Here is an 18,599-nt window from a genome sequence, read left to right on the forward strand (position 1 = left end):
GCAAGCTTCTGAGCTTCATGAGAGCAGAACTGAACATCCTGTTGTAGTGCAGTCCTGGAACCACGCTCTCTCCAGATGTGGTTTCTGCTGCAGCCCCACCCAGCTCCTTCCTGAATGCAGCACCTTCCAAACTGTGTTCCATGAGGACGGATGGCCATTTGGCCTACCATCTAGCATGTATAATTTTGCTTGAATGGTAGATAAATTTTTTTCTCTCTAAACCTTTTTTATTCAGTGTTTTCACTGACTTTTCAGACCTTTCTTTACCTTGATTATATCGTAGGATGACCCTGCATGTCAGGCATTTCTGATTTTCTATTATATTGTGTATTTAACTTGCACACTTACTTTGAATGTAAAATTAACACTATTTTATAATATTAGTTCTTATAAGGCTGGTTTCTGTGGCTTAAATATTAGACAACAGTATAATCAGAACATGAGTGAATCAGTACCTAGCATTGTAATATTTAATAATGGGGGATGAACTTTTGATGTCGTATATTCGTGCCTAGGGATGGAAACTGGTACTTTGCTTTTCCTGATCTTATTTTCCTAGTTTATGGAGTTTAAAGGGAAGAAGGCTAATAAAGAAAGAGTGGAAGGAAACTAAAAGGCAGAAAACAATACTCTATGACAAAAGGAGGAATATATTGTTTGATTTTTGCAGTTTCTGTGCTCCTAAGGCATGAACACAAATCTTTAGTTAATATACAAATGAAGTTAGCATATTAAACTGCTCGTCTGAAATGGGTGGCTAAAGTATAATGTGAAAGGAAATTTAAAGAAAGCATGATGTAGCCCTGCACAAGAGTGCTCAGACTATTCGGTGTCCCTTTAGTAACACGGAATGTCATCATGATCCTCACCATTGGCATCAGATTTTTAGAGTGGAAACTGACTAAGTTCTTAGCATATGCTAATCAATACGAAAGCATAATTCTGCAAAACAGTATTATTTCCGTTTTACTAACAAGTTAATTGGTATCTAATGAAAAGACTTTCTCAAGACAGCTAAACTTTAGCAGAGCCCTGACTTTGAAACCAGATAACATGCCTTGTGCCCCGCGTTACTCTTCATGCTGCTTTGCCTGTTAGCAATAAGGTAAACATTAGACGTGATTAGAAGTTTGACGTTTACCTCTTTGAAAAGTCTGCAAGTCGCCTCACTCTCACAGGACAGATCAGAAAACTGAGGTCTACAGAGATTAAGAGAATAGTCAAAAAACAAACATAGTCTTAAGAAAAATTACTTGGGTCTTTGTTCTTTTGTTTCTTTGTTTTTGTTTTTTAAAAGTAACATGGGGAAACAAAGCTTACAAACATTTTCTTTTTATTGCCCCGATTCTCTCAACTTTGGCAGTATTCTCTTATTGTCAGTATCCGTGTGGATATAAAACCTCCTTATTTTCCTGGTACCGTTTTCAGGAAGTTTCACCTATCATGGTGTTGTACCTGTTCCCCACTTTTCCCACCACAGTGTCCAATAAAAAATCATGGCATACCACCAATGAACATGCCAAAGTGGACAGGTAAAAGCCTAGGAGGCCTCCACCCTACCTTCAATTATTGTGAAGAGAACCTTGACTGAAGCAACTTTTTAAAAGAAAGCATTTAATTGGGGCCTGACTTATAGTTTCAGAGTCTTGTAGTCCATTAGCATCATGGTAGGACATGGTGCTGGAGTAGTAAGTAGCTAAGAACTACATTCTGATCCTTTGGCAGAAGGCACACAGAGAGAAAGAAACTGGACCTGACATGGGCTTCAAGACCTCACCTCCTAATCCTTCTCAAATAGTGTTATTCCCTGGTGACTAAGCATTCAGATGTATGAGCCTATGATGACCATTCTTATTCAAACCACCACAGTATGTGTATATATGTATATGCCGACAGTAACAATTAGTAAAAAAGAGGCCATGAATTTGAAGGAGAATGGGGTGGAGCATATGCAAGGGTTTGGAGGAAGGAAAGGGATTAGAGAATTTTAGTACAAATTAGAATCTTTAAAAAAAAAAAATCTTGTCATACTCCAAAGGAAATGGCCCAATTGGAAACCCTGCCTCAAATTTGTTCAGAAAGAGGGAAGTGATTGCCTTTTCAATTCCGATGTACTTTTCCCACCTCTTTTTAAACCTCTAAATAATGTCTTTTCCCAAGAGGGAGAAAAGGAACCCTAGAAAACAGCACGTGAGTGGAGGCCACTTTCAGACTTGTCCAAGTGTTCATTGTTTATTAATGTGTGAGAGACTTGCTGAAAAGTGAATCCTTACACAACAAGTCAATCATGTGCCTGGAAATAGCCCCTTCTCTACTTAGAAAGAAATTACTTCAAATCCACATTGTGGAATGGCTTTGTGTTTGTGTGCTACCTTAGTGATCTTTGCATTGCTGTAGCCATACATCTGATGGAGACAATGGGAAACGAAAAGGATGATTTGGGCTGATGGAGATTTTAGTCCATCGTGGCAGTTCATGTGAGCAAGAACCAACAGTAGATGCTTCAGCCCAAGGTGCAAAGGTGGTAGCAGCTCTACGCACATTGTGTAGACTAGGAAACTGAAAATACTGATCTGAATGATTGGTGGGCATCACCTCTATGGGCTTATCCCTAGCTTGCTTTCTCCTAAAAGTTCTGCAGAGTCCCTAAAATATTGTTATACACTGTGGAACAAGCATTCAGAAGATGAGCACAAGGAGGGAACATTTCAGACTCAAACCGTAGTACTTCACCATCATTAAACAAGGTAGATTGATGGTATCAGAAATCAGTTTAGTTTTAAAATATTATGATGGGCTACAGATGTAACTCGGTGTTTGAGAACTTGTCTAGTACAGGCAAAGTCCTGAATTTAATCCCTAGCACTGAGAGATAGAGGGAGAGGGAATAAAATGGTGATGTGGTCAATGAAAACAAGTGTATATGAAATGTCACTGTAAACAAGCTTTTAAGCTTTATAAGTATAAATGTACCCTCTTGCACATAAAGGAGGCTTTACTATCTATTGGATGGATCTGTTTGATTATTAAACACAGTGACTTATTTATTGAGTGATTGAAGAATACACTTATACCCAAGATGAACATAGGAATAATCCCAACATTAGATAATATGTGGAGGAGCAAAGTGACCAGAAGACTCACAGTACCATTAGGCCACAAGGGAAAGATAAACAAGAAGAAGTATAACCTAAAAATCTGATCTTCACTGGGGGAAGAAAATTCTATCCTTGAAGGTTCAGCTAGAGATTTCCTTAAGTATGGAACTGCTAGGAAAAAAAAAAAAAAAAAAAAAAAAAAAACTCACATAAGCCAGAATTTGGTTGTTGCCTTAAAGAGCTTTTTTGTCAAGGCAGAAGTTCATGTTGGCAAGAATGCAAGGTGGCTTTCATATTCTCAAATGTTCGTAAGGAATTTGAATTTTCTGTGAGGAGACTATATCCTAAAAGGATTGTATAAAACTGGCTAAGGTCAATTGCTCATATAAGTAGTCAGTGAAATTAGCAAAGTATACAGTCTAAAACACTTTGAAATTAAGAGGGAATGGGGACTCAAGATATAACCATTTAAGATAAATAATACTAATTGTACATACTATTCTAAGAGAGTCTGTATAAGCAAATGGTAAAAGAATAGTTACCCCCTAAGTGTTAGATTTGTGGAAATCACTCTTACAAGTCATGGTGGAAAATATAAACAACTGGGAATAGTCTCTGAGAACAGAACATGATTTCCTTAAGACAACCTTATATCTACCATTTAAAGGGGACTATCAGGAAACCATCCTTTGGCCGTAGTCTCTCTCTGTCAGTCTTCTCTGAGGAGCATGTCTTTACTAAGCAGTGTGACCTGTCTGGGGCCTGCAAACCCTCTTGCAGTCCCAACACACATTTCTTGGGCCATTGAATAGTGGGAGGGTATCTTCTTGTTACTTTTTTGTGGATCCTCATTTCCTATTACAACATCTGTCTTGTCCAAGTAAGGCTCTCTTGTTTCCCACACACTCAAAGTTGCTGTCAGTATTTCATGTTGCCTTTGAATGTTTGTAACAGGACACAAATCTTGTTTCAGGCACCAAAAATTATTAAACATTGAAAAGCCACCCTCACCCATCACAGTGCTTTTCGGTGTCTCATCTCATTCTCCAAAGCAGTGGTGCTGGGGGTGTGGGAGCGTGACTGACTTGTCTGTGACTTAGGTCTGTTCAGACCACACTTAAACAACCTCTATGGACATGTACCACCTATTTTGTTAATATTTGCTCTTAGTCATCCCCAGCGAAAAAGAGCATGCCTCGGTACCCCAGACAGCCAACCAAGAATACAGGTCTTTCTGCTTAATGCTGTGCCTTATAAACATACCATTGTAATCAGCATGGGTTTCTTTCCTTGTGATTCTTTTGTTTAGTAAAGATAACATAGCAGGAGGTAAAGGGAGAATATGTATAAATTCAAATTCTATGTCTTAGAGGTTTGCTTTTATACCTCACGAGTATACTATAAAGTATATAAATCTGCTCACCATATAAGTGATGAATTGGAGACATGTGGGCAAACATGATCTTTTAATTATCTTTGCTATTTGCTTATGTGGATAAATTCTAAAAATGTTAATTTTGTAATTAATTTCTAACACATTGTTGGATAACAATGAATAGGTTTTTTTTTTTTTTTATAAGTTACCCAAGGGCTTCAATCACTAAACTGTATATGCTTATTTCTGGTTAGTTTTAGAAGTAACTTATTTATTATTCCTGTTTTCTTTCTCCTTAAGCTGTTTTCAATCCAAGAATCCAAAGAAATCACTTAGATGAACATGGTTGATTTTTTTTTCCTGTCATTTGTGTGTATAACCATATCTTTTTCTGTCACTTTTTTGTAAGTTCTATAATTTCTTTCATATATCCTACTAATATTGTCTACTAATGCAAGACATCAGTGTATAGTTTCTGCTATGGGAATCATTTTCCCGACTGAAGGCCCCTTGCCATCCTCCTGCTCTCTCTGGTGTATGACAATTCATCACCCATCTTCCTGCCTCGTGCTTCTCACTCATGTTTCTTCAGGCCTCAAGTAGCATTTCCTAGAGTTTCCTAGATGAGTCATTAGGTCTGAGGATGCCACATTAGAGAGGTTTTTTGTTCCATGGAGCGCCAAGTTTGGAAGAGAGTATATATTATGATCTACTAGGTACTCAAGAGTGGATGAATGAACATTTGTGTAGCACATGGTAGCACGCAACCTTAAAAGCCCTGTAATGAATAAATGTTGTTTATCTCAGCATTTCCTAAGCTTGTTTTCTCATGAAACCGTTTCTGATGTCCCACAGAATTGTTGTTGCATGAAACAAATTGTGTGAAAGTGGTGCCCACCACTGCCCTTCCATTGCAGACATGTGCAGGAACAGACCTCTCTCCTCTCTCCTTCCAACCCCACAGGAGCCCACTGTGCACTCAGCATTCGCCTTCTCTCCCCTGACTCAGACGTGGATCCACTAGTCATCCGCACTGCCCTTTCCTCTTCCCTCACCACTGCTTTACATCGTTGGTTAAATTACCTCCTGCCTCTCTAGTCTATGCTGAAGCAAGGCTGTAGATAATCATTATCTTGTGGACTTCAGTCCATAGTCCTTTGTTTATCTTTAAAACTTTGTAGTTGGAAATTACTATGGTAAGTACTCTTTATTAACAATCTATTAAAAAGAGAATTGTGAGTAGTATATCGCCCCATGAATACATTTTAACCAAAACATTCCCTTCACCATTGTATGTTTGACTGCCTTTTCTTCCTTTGAAGTGTGCCTTCCTCTTGAATTCCCTTCTGGTCAGCTACACACATCTCTGCATGCTAGCAGAAAATCATTGAGGTTTTTAGGAGGATTCTCTTTACTTGCTGCCCTTCTTATTTAAACTTATTTAGAACTTGTGGCTTCTCCTGACTGACTTCGGGTTCAGCTTCTAAGTTTATGTGTGTGGACTTGGGAAGGGTGAGACAGAGGGATATCAATTTAGACCTACAAAACATTTGCCTAAGCTTGTCTTTACACATTGCCTGGCATGGTTCTGGGACTTTGTGACAATGTCTTTGGAGACTGTGGGACAGAGATGGGAAAGATTAGGTTTTGAAAGAAGAGGCTGCAAGAAAGGAGACTCTGTCATAAATTTGCCATTGTTTGGAGGAAAGTTAAAAAGAAGAGTCCTCTGGCTCATAACAGAGCAGAAGCATGGGAGCGAATAGAGTAACTATAATCCCGAAAGTTTCTGACAGTGCTTCCGAGAGACTCCTGATACCGGCTCTCAAAGACAGGTCGTGTCTTTTCTTTTACCTTTTCTTTTTTTTTTTTTTTCCATTCAATAATTTACACTTCCTTCCCTCCTCCCAATCCCCTCCCGCTCCCCCACACCCCCTCCTCCCTCTCCCACCCTGCTTGAGAGAGGGCAGGGAACCCTGCCCCGTGGGAAGTCCAAGGCCCTCCCCACTACATCCAGGCCTAGGGAGCTGTGCATCCATATAGACTAGGGTCCCAAAAAGCCAGAACATAACGTAAAAACAAGTCCCGGTGCCATTATCAATGACTTCTCAGTCAGCCACAATCAGAGAGTCCAATTTGATCACATGCTCATTCAGACTCCGTCCAGCTGGATTTGGTGAGCTCCCATTAGAACAGGCACACTGCCTCAGTTGGTAGACCAATTCCTCGCGGTCCTGACTTCTCCCTCCTTCTGCCTTTCAACTGGACCTTGGGAGCTCAGTCCATTCCTCTGATAAGGGTCTCTGTCTATCTCCATCCGTCGCCGGGCGGAGATTTTATGGTGATATTCGAGATAATACTCACCGTGATAGTGGGGCAAGGACCAAGGACCATTCAGGGCAAAAGTTGTAAACATGGGGGTGGGGGCGGGGTGGGAGTGAGGTTGGGGGAAAGGGGGAGAGGGGGAGAGGGAAGGGAGAAGGGAAGGACTGGCAACCTCTTGGGGGAGTAGGAGGATGGAGATGGAGGAAGGATGGATACAGGAGCACGGAAGAAGATACCTGCATTAAGGGAGCCATTTTAGAATTGGCTCTAGGGGGGATCCCAGGTGTCCACGGGGATGTCCCCAGCTAGGTCCTTGGACAACAGAGGAGAGGGTACCTGAATGGAATGGTCCTTGCCCCACTATCACGCTGATGATTATTTCTTTTGTCTTTTCTTCTCTGCTAATTTCAAAACCTTCTCGCTCTCTTCTCATTGGCGGCTCTACCAGAATTGGAGTTGAGGAAGGGATGTAAGTGTTGCGATCTGAGCCTGTTTTCAGAGTCTCTGTAGGTTAGTGCCAGGACAGTCTGTCCATTTCTATGTCAGCCATCTCTAAGGTATTTTTAAAGCATAAGAACAGTCTATTGCCAGGCATCTCTTAACTGTAGATTATAAATAGCGCCTGGTTAAGAATGTTCTGGATGGGTTAATTAGAGTGGTGGCTATTATTAAGCAAACTGCTTGTTAGTATTATGCCTGTTTGAACTTGGTATTGATGAGAAGTAATTGACCACAGAACTGCATCCAGAAAGGCAGAAAGGGTATTGTTTTTAATTTCTATTATGGCAATAAATTGTTTGCATAAACATGCCTATAAAAATATGAGCTCCAAGGCACAGAGGCTCAGATTGTGTGGGATGGTGAATGATATTGTTTTGTTTTATTTTCAGATTAATGTATTTGTCCAGTCTGTTTAACAGTCAGCTTTATTGAAATAAAGTAGTTAAAATGTGTTGTATATTCTGCTATTACTTTTGCTGCAAAGTATATGAGAATAGTGTTTTTAACTTCAGAACCAAAGGAGGCATCCTGTTAAATTCAGGTAATACATAAGTATTTCTTTGGTTGACAATCACTATAATGAATAGACTGTTTAAAAAATGTGAAAAGATGTATAAATAAGGGAAAAATTGCTTGTAACCTCCTTCTTCTAAGTACTGGATTGTTATCTATGTTATTTATTGGTATTTTGTCCAGCTCAATTATTAAGTTTCCCTAGCTCTAGCATTCCATGGGGAATTTATTCTATGAGCTAATAAATTATACCGTCAGGGAGTTTTTCTTGAAATTCAGCTTAAAATTTTCTATTCTTAATTTCATCTCATTATTCCTAGTTATACCCCCTTGTACCAGGCTAAATAATTATTCTTTCTCCTTAGAGACGCCTGTTATGTGTCCGGACGTCTAGTTGTCACTTCACCAGCCATTCATATTTAGCTCCTTTAATCTGTCCTCATAAATCAACACTTCCATTGCCTTAATCATTATTATTGCTCTTCTAAGGTCTCTCTAATTTTCAAACATTTACAGTTGTAAGGGATTCCAGTGAAACCAGCACTCACAGAGACTGGGCTTCTTCCTACCTTTGCAGGAAGACCCAGAACTCAGATGCTGTTTACCTGGCCTGTCAGCACTTGCTTATCAGGCCAGGTCAGAGTGTTTTCAGTGGCATTTTCCTTATTCCATCCTTGTTTCAGGATTGGTTCTGATTTCATGGGTGTGTGGGATGTGTAAGCTCTTTGGGTTTATATCTTGCATCTTCCATGTCCTTATTCACTACCATCTATCAAGGCAGCTGCCACAACCTGTTTAGCAGGAGAGTCTGATCATCCCTGAGAATGTCTGGGAAGCCTGTGGAATGACCTAGAACCTGTACACAACAAAATTTCTTGTCTGTTGTCAGCCTCTATTGTTTATAGCTCTTTAGCCAATTTCCTTTCATTGCAGTTTCCCTCACATGCTGGACCGTAGAAATGGATTTTAATAGAGTAAGATGGGTCCCGATACTGTTTTCTAAAAATGAAGATGTGGTTTCAATGCCCATTGATTTGTTACTGTGAATCCTTTATACTTGGTCTACAATTTTGTTGGGCTCTTTTTGGTTTGCTGGCATTCTTTATTTGCATAAACAATAGGCTTACATTTCTGTTGCTTTCCAGATGTGGCTGAGGCTAGAGGCTCCTTCTCTTACCATTTGTCCTTCTGTCCAGAAGTTAAAACCCTCTCCCCCCCCCTTTCTCTCTCTCTCTCTCTCTCACACACACACACACACACACACACACACACACACAGTGAGAGCTATTGATGCCTTTCATATGTTGAATTTATTTTAGGAAGAAGTTAAGTTCATTTGTTCCTTTAAAACTTCTGCACTTTTGAGGTAGAATTACAGTCTATACATGCCCAGGCTTCTTTCCATTTTAAATCAAAAACCATATTATTTTATTAAGGTACTTATAGAATTGGTACCATAATTTGCACCTTCTCTGTGTGTGCTGCTGTCTGCTTAGCACTGGGAAGGAAGGTGTTCCATGAATCTCATTGGCTTTTCTCTACCTGATAGAAATCAAAATAGATATCAGGCTTAATAAAACAAACATAGGACTCCCTGGAGACATTTTTGATTGTAGAACCTCCATGGTGTGCTATAAAACAGCTATTCAGTTCACGTACACTTCCCTATGCTTTCTAGTGTTGCTCATCAGACCTGTCTTTAGGCCCAGTTAATGTTCTCTCCCTGTTCCGTAAGCTCTGTCTTCACTTCTCAGTGCACCTGTGTTTGTGGGTTTGTTTTTAATATCTTTCATTGCGTATCGCCTCTGCCCATCATTCTCCCCCATGGGGCATATATGTATACTTGTGTATGTTTGTAATTCTCATCTCCACCTCTGTTAGTCTTGCTTGAAATACGGGGCCTGAACCAATGACTTCATGAAGTAAGTCTTCAGATTCCATGTTTGGTGTCTGAAAGATTTTGTTTTGTTGTTTTATTTTTCTGTTTCCTTTTCTCTTTCCTTCAGCTTTGCAGGAAAGCCATTTATTATCTTTTAAAAACCATCCCTTTTCAATAAATCCTGCTATTATCTTATATTACAATATCTTCTTCTGTTCCTCAAAACTTTTCTGTCTTCAGAACCTGAATTCTTTACTTAGCTAGTGTCCCCTGGGAAATAGTCCTAAGTCCTTTATCCACCTATCCCCCTGTTTCTCACTCATCAACCCTTGTCTTCTGCTGGGTTTCTGCCTATTCCACCCTGCAGAAACTGTGTGAGCATTAGCAGCCATCAGCATGGGACTGGTCCAAGTGCTGAGCAGCCGTCCTCCAGGCCCCCTAAACGGTCTTGTGCTTCTGTTTACATGTCCTGTGGAGGAAGGCTTTTGGTTCATCTCTGAAATGTAGCATTGCTCTCTCAAAATCACTTTCTCCACTTGGGTTCGTTTTTCTGCTTCCAGAAGGTTTCTTCCCTGCCTACCTATAAGTACACGTATTCCCTATTTATTCACTGGCTCCACAAATCAGGAAGAGGCCTAGACTCTAGAGGATGGGCTTACAGAATTCTGAGAGTTCAGTCACCCGGCCCAGCCAGCTCCTCCAGACCTGCATCCAAGACTCTGGGTTGTGTGCTATTTGCAGATGAGACCCTCGTCCTCCCATGCTCTCTACTATCCTCTCAATACAGACTTTCCTGCCCTGCAAAATCTTTCAATAAAGTCCTCTTTAAGCCTTTACTGATCTCTAAGTCAGGATACTCTTTTATTTCCCAGTTTCAAAAGTTAAGGTGTCTGTTGTGAGTAAAGTGTTGCCAGCATAGGTTAGTTGTGTTCACTCACCTTTCTCCCACTCTTAAGTACTTGTGATTTGGTCCCTAGAGATGGATATCTCCTTGAGGTTAGATCTTGTAATGGTATAGGTGACTCTTTGATTGTAGATTATATTCGGACTTTGTTTTTAAAGGATTTTGTTGGTTCTTTGAAAATCAGTAGCATATTTAACTCTGTTTGACAAAAGCATTATAGGAAAACATAGAAATGAAATTGAATAAATATACTTCAGGAAATATCAGACTGGTCACTTAATAGAAGGCATATATAGGTTCCCAGGAGTACAAAGCAGCCAAGTAGAGTTAACAAAGGAAGTTTCAAACATTGTCAATGAATAATAAATGTTCTAAGACATAGAGTCACTGAAAAGCACAAAATGCGAATCCAGAAAGACAAATGAGTGGCAAGTAATAAAGTGCATCTATAGCCTCGTGGTCTACAGTGTGTGCCACACCCATTTGTAGCCACAAAACCTCTTTGGAAACTTCTCAAAGACAGTTTGACCAATGTCAACCCTTTGAGCTTTCTCTTGGTGACTAATATTTGCTGCCCTTTCCTGAGAACTGTTCTCATATCATCTTTGCTTTCTCTCAGTTTGGTATGTCGTCACTGTGTCCTTACAGGAAGGTAAGGGACTCATTTTACTTTTTTTCTTTTTCACAAAAACATATTGCATTCCCTTTTTGTAACAGATTCATGCCCAAGCACAAAATAGCCCACTTAAGGAGGATGCTCAGCCTTAATGGAAATGGTGTTGCAGCTCTGCCCGTGATGCCTCCTTTCCAGCCAGAGCAGAGGGATTCTAAGAAGTTACTGGAGAATTTTAAATCAAAGTCTGAGGAACACCCTGACCTTGATGCAGGACAGGAAACCCTGGACAATCCATCTATCCAGAAATCAGGCTTGGAGAAATCCGGTTTGCCAGAAGATAATTCTGGCTCTCTTCCTGTGAGCAACAGTCTAGCTCTTGATCCCAGCAACCTTTTGTGTGGAGCTCATGATCAACAGAGACCGTTGCATATCGCATGGCCTCACAGGTGGTAAGTCAAGACATGCCAGCTTACTAAGAGTTTTACAAATGGGTTCTGATGGTGGGCTTTCCAATCTGATGTTCTTGTAGCTTCTAAAGAAAAGGATTACTTGAATTTGCACTTAGAGTTTCACATGGTTGTAGACTAGCACAGAACCAAGGCAGCACTGCTCATAGCTGTACATTAATTGCTGTGTTTTTACTTTATATGTGGATTATAGAAGATGTTTGTAATGATTTGTTCAACTAACAATAGCAGCCAGACACATTTAGATAATCAAATCTTACTCAAGAAGTTTCAAAGTAGAAAAATCAGATGCCATTATACACTCACAGAGAGTGCTAATCCAGAATTAATTCACATATGGACATCAATACACCGCACCTTATTCATACGATAATTTCCATTCTTACCTTGACCAGTGTTAACTGGACAGCTTCCCTTTACTTGTCATAGTGTATTAGTGCACGGAAAGCCATCTACCTCCTACCAAATGCCTTTGTATTGTGCTAGACAAACTGTCTAGCTGAATTTCCTCTCATCACAGGAAAGTCAGTGCAGCATATAATTCCGCCAAATATAAACTCATAAACCTAGCCCTGGCTTCTATAAATTAGGATTTAAGGAGGTAAAATGTCCTGATAATCTTCTGGTATTAGGCATGAATATTTTAATCTAGTTTTTATTCCTCCCAGTTAGTTTAATCTGCATGTGGCCTGATTTGAGTTGCTTCCCCTACAGATTATGGCCTCTTTATTGCAGCAGTGCTGGGCTGATCATTAGGTCCGATTGAGAGCTACTGTCTGCAGGTGAAGTAATAAGCACACACACCGGCGGGAAGGCGCCTTTGCCCAGGATTTGCCTCCAAGCACATTAAAACTCCTCGAGCTCTCCCAGTTGATCTGCAGCATCTGGTACCTAAAGGGATTTTGTCTTTGATTCTAAATGTATGAACCTAACATTTAGGGGCTAAGCGTTGTTAGGAGATGCAGTTTGGGGACTGTTTGTTCACCGTCACCCTTCCAGCATCATGTACTCAGTATCCTTTCATGTGATTTGAGATGCCGTGGGTCGGGATGAAATGAACCCTCTTTGAAAGTAAAATACATATCCTAATTTACCAGCTTCTGAAAATCTCTCTTGTTCCATTAACCTTTGCTTCTAAGTGAATAGTTATTGCAAGAAAGTCAATTCTTAAAAGTTTGGTTCTAGATTTTCGTAAAAATGTTGAATAATTTGGAAACTGGATATAAAACACCAGGATAGAGGCAAGATTGAAAACCATGTTATTCAATACTTTGCACAAAATTAGGCAGAGCTATGTTAATAAAATTAACAATATTAAATTGAATAATTCCCTCTCTTCCTTTGTATATTTTTGCTTTAATTTAATTTAATTGCCTAAAGTTAGTTGCTTAAAGAGATGCAGCATGATGTTTGTGCACATTCTTATTGTTAAGGCTAAATTATTTTTAATTTGGAGAAGAGGGGAAAAAAGCCGCATCAGCAAGAGTAAATGCCAAAATATAAAAGTAACACATTCATCCTTACGGGTAATATAGTAGAACATTGGAAACTTGGAGGTTGCCAGACACATAGCTAACATTAGGGCTAATTTTGAAAATCTAGCGTGCAGTCAATTTTACTGATGCCTGGGGACATACAAGGTAGAAGCTGACAAGAGAACTAATTTTGTTTGGGTTATTTACTGCTATGCATCATCCACGGGTTCCCGCCTGACACACAGCTATATGAAGGGGATATTATCACACACTAAAAATTTATGTTGACATTCGATATTTGTTCAATATGTCAGCAGTATTACTTTCATAATCAAAAGAGTAAGAAAAAGAAAAAAGAAAAGCACTTTATGCTCATATAGATATATCTTTTTAATAACAGTCTATAAGGTTAATATAGTTTACCTTTGAGAGTATACAATGAAAACAAGCAGGGTTAGGAGGGGAAATGACAGAAAGCATCAACCCGAGCTGTTTGTTTGCCATTACCTACGCGAGCCATGTCAGCTCTCTGGCCCGCGTCTGATAGCTATTTGTTGTACAGAGAGCACAGCATAAAAAAAATATCAAACTCTTAATACTATTGTGTGCCCATAACCATCTGTCACTGCTAGCCTGGAGATGAGAGGAAGATTAGGAGGAATAAACACTGAGCCGCCGAGCATTGGTAAAGCCTTCGGGCAAAAAACTCTTGTGGGGACATCAAAGACATTCTAATTCCGAGGCAGTCAAGGATTACAGTGTGTAACCTGTGCTGACAACAGATAAATGACTGGCAATATTGTGCCAGAGCTGTTGGGTCCTGCATGGAGTACTGATGATGATGATGATGATGCTATCTTGCAGAATGGACTCTGCTGGGATAATTTTATGATAAAACACTTTTTTCAAATGCCACTGGGTCTAGGCAGACATTTACTAGCTACAGGGGTAGCAATCAGTTTCTTCAAAATTTACTGTTCTAAGCCCATTAGAGTTCCGGCACAGCAAGACTCTCCAATGAAAAGCTAAAATGCCTATGTTTTCTTTAGGAGAATATATGCAAATGTTGGGAGCTGAATTCCTACCCTTTAGTGGTAGGTGCTTTATCATCTGATTTATGTAAATTTGCTCATAAAAATCCAGTTTATTTTTAATTGGTGAATATGAATTAGAAAATTAAGACTCTGGTTCAGCATTCATCCCCAGCTTAGAGCACACATTTATTTAGACTTCCAATTGTATGGCTGGAAATCCCATCATTGACCTATCACTATGAATTGTGTTCTGAAGGAAAGCAAGATTTCACTGGAAGTGAGCAGGGCTGTCTGGGTCTCCTGTGCAGCCCTTTTCATTCACACCTTCGTGTTTAGGCTTACTATGTGTGCCCTTGTCTGCACCTGAGCACTTTAACTTGTGTGTTCCTTCTATGTAGCTATGGGAAGCTCTGCTGTCTGTTGCATTTTTGATTGATCATACGCATTTTCCAGAGAGGTGTTTCAGGAAAGAATATGCATAAATGAGAAATGGACAGGGGAGATAGCACTGTCATAAAACTTGTCATAAGAAATGTGTCATGAAATCATGCAGTGGTTGTAGCTAACTGGAAATGAAGTGATGGTGACTTCTCAGTGTATCTTCCATAATGGCATCATGAGTGGTCTCAAACACAGTGTCAGCCTCTAACATATCTTATAGTAAGTCAGCCAAATGTAGAGCCTCCGTGGTAAAATATGTATCAAAATCAAAAGTGACATTTTTAGAAGATACATTCTGTTTTTGTATCTGTGTTAAAATGTCTGCATGAGAACAGCCCCTTAAACACAAGGTTTGCCCCCGTTGGTCTTCCTGAGCCGAGAGTGTCAAGGATTGTAGTGCACAGCCTGTGCTGACAGTAGACGAGTAACTGACGGTATGTCAGCAGTTCCTGGGTTCTCTGCAGTCTGACAGTAGACAGATAACTGACGGTATGTCAGCAGAGTTCTGGGTTCTCTGCAGTCTGACAGTAGACAAATAACTGACGGTATGTCAGCAGTTCCTGGGTTCTCTGCAGTCTGACAGTAGACGAGTAACTGACGGTATGTCAGCAGAGTTCTGGGTTCTCTGCAGTCTGATTTATTTTCTTCTTTCTATCCAGTCGTTAATGTCTTGTTATAAACATCTGTAGCCTGGCACTGCTAATAGAAATGGCTTAGAGAAAGACCTGTGAAAGACACTGCATTTGGCAGTGCTTGTTTTTCTAAGCTGTTTCTTTCCAAATAGTAAAGCATTATACCAGCTTCCAATCTTTATGTAAATGTTTCTATATCGTAGTGGGCACAAAGACATACTGCTAGATGGAGAGTCAAAACAAGTTTAGAGCACAGTGGAAGCTCCCCCTTGTCCAGGCCCCTCTCCTCCAACTCACACTCCTGAAATTAGAGGGCTAGGGAAATGGTTCAGGGGTGAAAGCTCTGACACAGGAAGCCTGTGACCAGCGTTCTTTCCTCCAAACCCATGAAAATGTGGAAGGAGAGAACCACTTCCACAGGGTTGTCCTTTGTCCTCTGAGCATACATGTGCTTGCCCCCACACACAAATGCACTCACTCTCATTATTTGTAAAGTTTTACAAAATTGGTAGCACACCAAAGGCTTTTGTTTCGATTATAACTAGAACTATTTACTGTTTTCCACCTGAAAACTGAGGAAAAGTCTGTAAATCACATTGTCTACATTGTGTTTTGTTCTGTTTTGTTTTTTGTCCATTTCGTTTGTTTGTTTGTTTGTTTGTTTGTTTACAACAGAATCTCCTATAGCTCTGGCTGGCCTTGAATTTACAGGGATCCACCTTCCTTGGCCTCCTGAGTGCCTGGAATAAGGCAAGTGCCACTATACCCAGCTCACATTGTCATTTTAAATAGCAAGAACACGTTAACAAGCACGTGCTAACACAAATCATGTTTTGTGAAAAATATAGTTTCAAAAATAAAAAATACTGGTAAAGAATGACATTAATTCACATCTCTATACCTGTTGCGATGTGTGGCTTCAGTAGAAGATCGTGAAGAAAATCCTGCCTTGTAGAGCTGTCACTTCGAAAAGGTACTGTTGGGCCTATTCTGCATATTGTAGATGCTCTTTGATGCTACAGCAGACAAGAAGGGTTTGTTTTAGGTTAGTTCCACTGTGGAATTTGGAGCCAGCACAGTGTGTTATCCATTGTCTATTTCCTGCAAAGTGAATAGATTTTTCTGGGGCATTGTGTATAGGTCACATGGAAAAGAAAGATTCACAGAATAATTCAGGTCTGCTGTGTGTTGACATGATTCATCATGTGATTTTGAGATGTCACTATGAATCTCTTAAGAAACATGTTTGAGTTTTAGAAAGCTCTTAAGCTTATGGTATAGGTACAGTTTCACCAAAATTCTATCAGACATTTAAAAGCTATAATTTATGATATGAAGCATATATATTGGTTATTTTTTTTAAAAAACTAGTTTCACATGGTTTGCATTTAAAAATATTTGCTATACTCAAGTCAGATTATCAGTGGTGTGTCTAGGGTTCATTCGGATAAACTCTGTGCTAAAGAAAGTAGCTGTTTTATCTCATATGTCAAGCATTCATACAAATATTCATCCTAAAGATAGTTATATCTTAATTTGCATGAAAGTTCTTTTATATACATTTCTCTTTTTTATTGATTTTTATTGAGCTGTACATTTTTCTCCACCCCCTCTCTCCTTCAACCCTCTCCCAAGGTCCCCATGCTCCCAATTTACTCAGGAGATCTTGTCTTTTTCTACTTCCCATGTCGATTAGATCCATGTATGTCTCATCATATACATTTCTAATTGTGTCACAGAAAATATTAAAAGACATTTGTTTACTAGAGAGAGATTCAATAACTAATATGAACAGTTTTTACTATATCCCCAAGCACATTCTTAAATGAAACAAATGTATTTTGTTTTGGCTTGGTTTTTTCTTTTGCTGCAAAGGCAGACGGTGAAGACTAGGACACAACTAGTTCAGTGTGCTCCCATTGCCCTGAATTGTGCCCAGGCACAGCAGCTTTTATTGCATAAAAGCAAGTGTCACACAGTAAAAAAGTCAAATTGTATCTTAGGATTATTGTCAAAAAATATTGTGATTTTAAAGAGTCCTGGAAAGGAAATTAAACATTATAGACATTCACGATCTTTGCAAACCTCTGTGTGATCATCGCAACTAGTCATGAGAATTGCTTGAATTTTCCTTCTCGTGGACATAAATTTTCTGGCTCTGAATTTTAAGATATTGTATTGTATATTTTTTGTATTCTAATTACAGGTTTTGTCTTAGTAATTGACAGCCAACAAGTCTTTGTCACATATGAAAAAACTCAGACCAAAGGGAACTTACCTCCGTGTGAATTAAATGGTTAGGAAACCATAGTCTTGATAGCTGTGATAAAACTCCTGAGTACCCCTTAAGAGGTGTTTTCTGGTTGAGAAAGATAAATGTGGGATGGGTGTGTCGAGAAGCTTGACGTTATTAGAGTAGTTCTAGTTAACATTTCCCTGTTGGGCCACTGAGGTAGCTTAGCAGCAAAGGGCTTCTGCCACCAAACCTGACTACTCAAGTTCCATCCCCAGAGCCCACATGATAGAAAGAAAGATCCAATTTCAGAAGTTCTTTTCTGACCTCCACATTTACACCAGGGCTTGTGAACACATGCACAAGCACACAGAAAAATGATAAACATGACATATTTTTGTTCTCCCCCTTCCCTCTCTCTGGACTGTGGGATAACCATCAGTCAGGCTTTCCCCTTCAAGTATCTTGACTTTCCATGTGCGTTCTGGCATTTGCAGCACTTCCCATAGAATAGTGATCGGTTGATCCATGCAAAGTTGATTACAATTAAGGGTATAAATTTAGAAAAGACAAAAGTTAATTATCGGGATTTAAAATGTACTTAGGTGACTGAGTAAGCATTAATCCTACCTAACATTGAAAGGGTTGGCATCCTTATCTTTAGAGACTTTGGTGACCCCTAACTAAAATAATTGATGCAAAACTTATACATTAATACTTAGTAGTAAAATAAACTACTGTTTTATTTCTTGACTTTGGAGCTTAAAGCACAATGTTGCAAACCAAGTTGTTGCCTGCATCTAGAAGGATGCATGTTAGATGGCTGGATGAGGGCTTGCCTTGATTTCTCATTGCCAGAACAACTGGGGACAGGTTTTTTTTTTTTTTTCCTGGTCCTTGCTTTAGAAAGTTCTTGCAGGTCTGTGCAGGTGCCATGCTTTCTATACACAAGAGTAGGAAGCCCAAGTGCTAGTATTCAGAGACAAGCATTCTGTGTTCAATGTTAACGTTAAATAGGAATCTTTTCCCAAAATAAAAATAGCCCTCACAGAATACTAATTCTGGTGACAGTGGTCGTGTGGGTGACCATATGCTCTCTAGTGTACCTG

At 39.5% G+C, this 18,599-nt stretch overlaps 1 protein-coding gene across 11 annotated transcripts in view; it reads left to right on the forward strand.

The window, feature by feature from the left end:
• The window catches only part of Gtdc1 (glycosyltransferase like domain containing 1), a 338,560-nt gene that overhangs the window by 268,054 nt on the left and 51,907 nt on the right, over positions 1–18,599 (forward strand). For 9 of the 11 annotated variants that reach the window (XM_057755265.1, XM_057755266.1, XM_057755262.1 and 6 more), the window contains one exon: positions 11,310–11,657. The exons of the other annotated variants lie outside the window; for them this stretch is intronic. In XM_057755265.1, the coding sequence (XP_057611248.1) occupies positions 11,310–11,657 (348 nt within the window). The remainder of the gene's footprint in view (positions 1–11,309; positions 11,658–18,599) is intronic. 11 annotated transcript variants of the gene reach the window in all.

The sequence above is a fragment of the Chionomys nivalis genome, chromosome 22 (genome assembly GCF_950005125.1).
Source record: "Chionomys nivalis chromosome 22, mChiNiv1.1, whole genome shotgun sequence".
Classification (NCBI taxonomy): Eukaryota; Metazoa; Chordata; class Mammalia; order Rodentia; family Cricetidae; genus Chionomys; species Chionomys nivalis.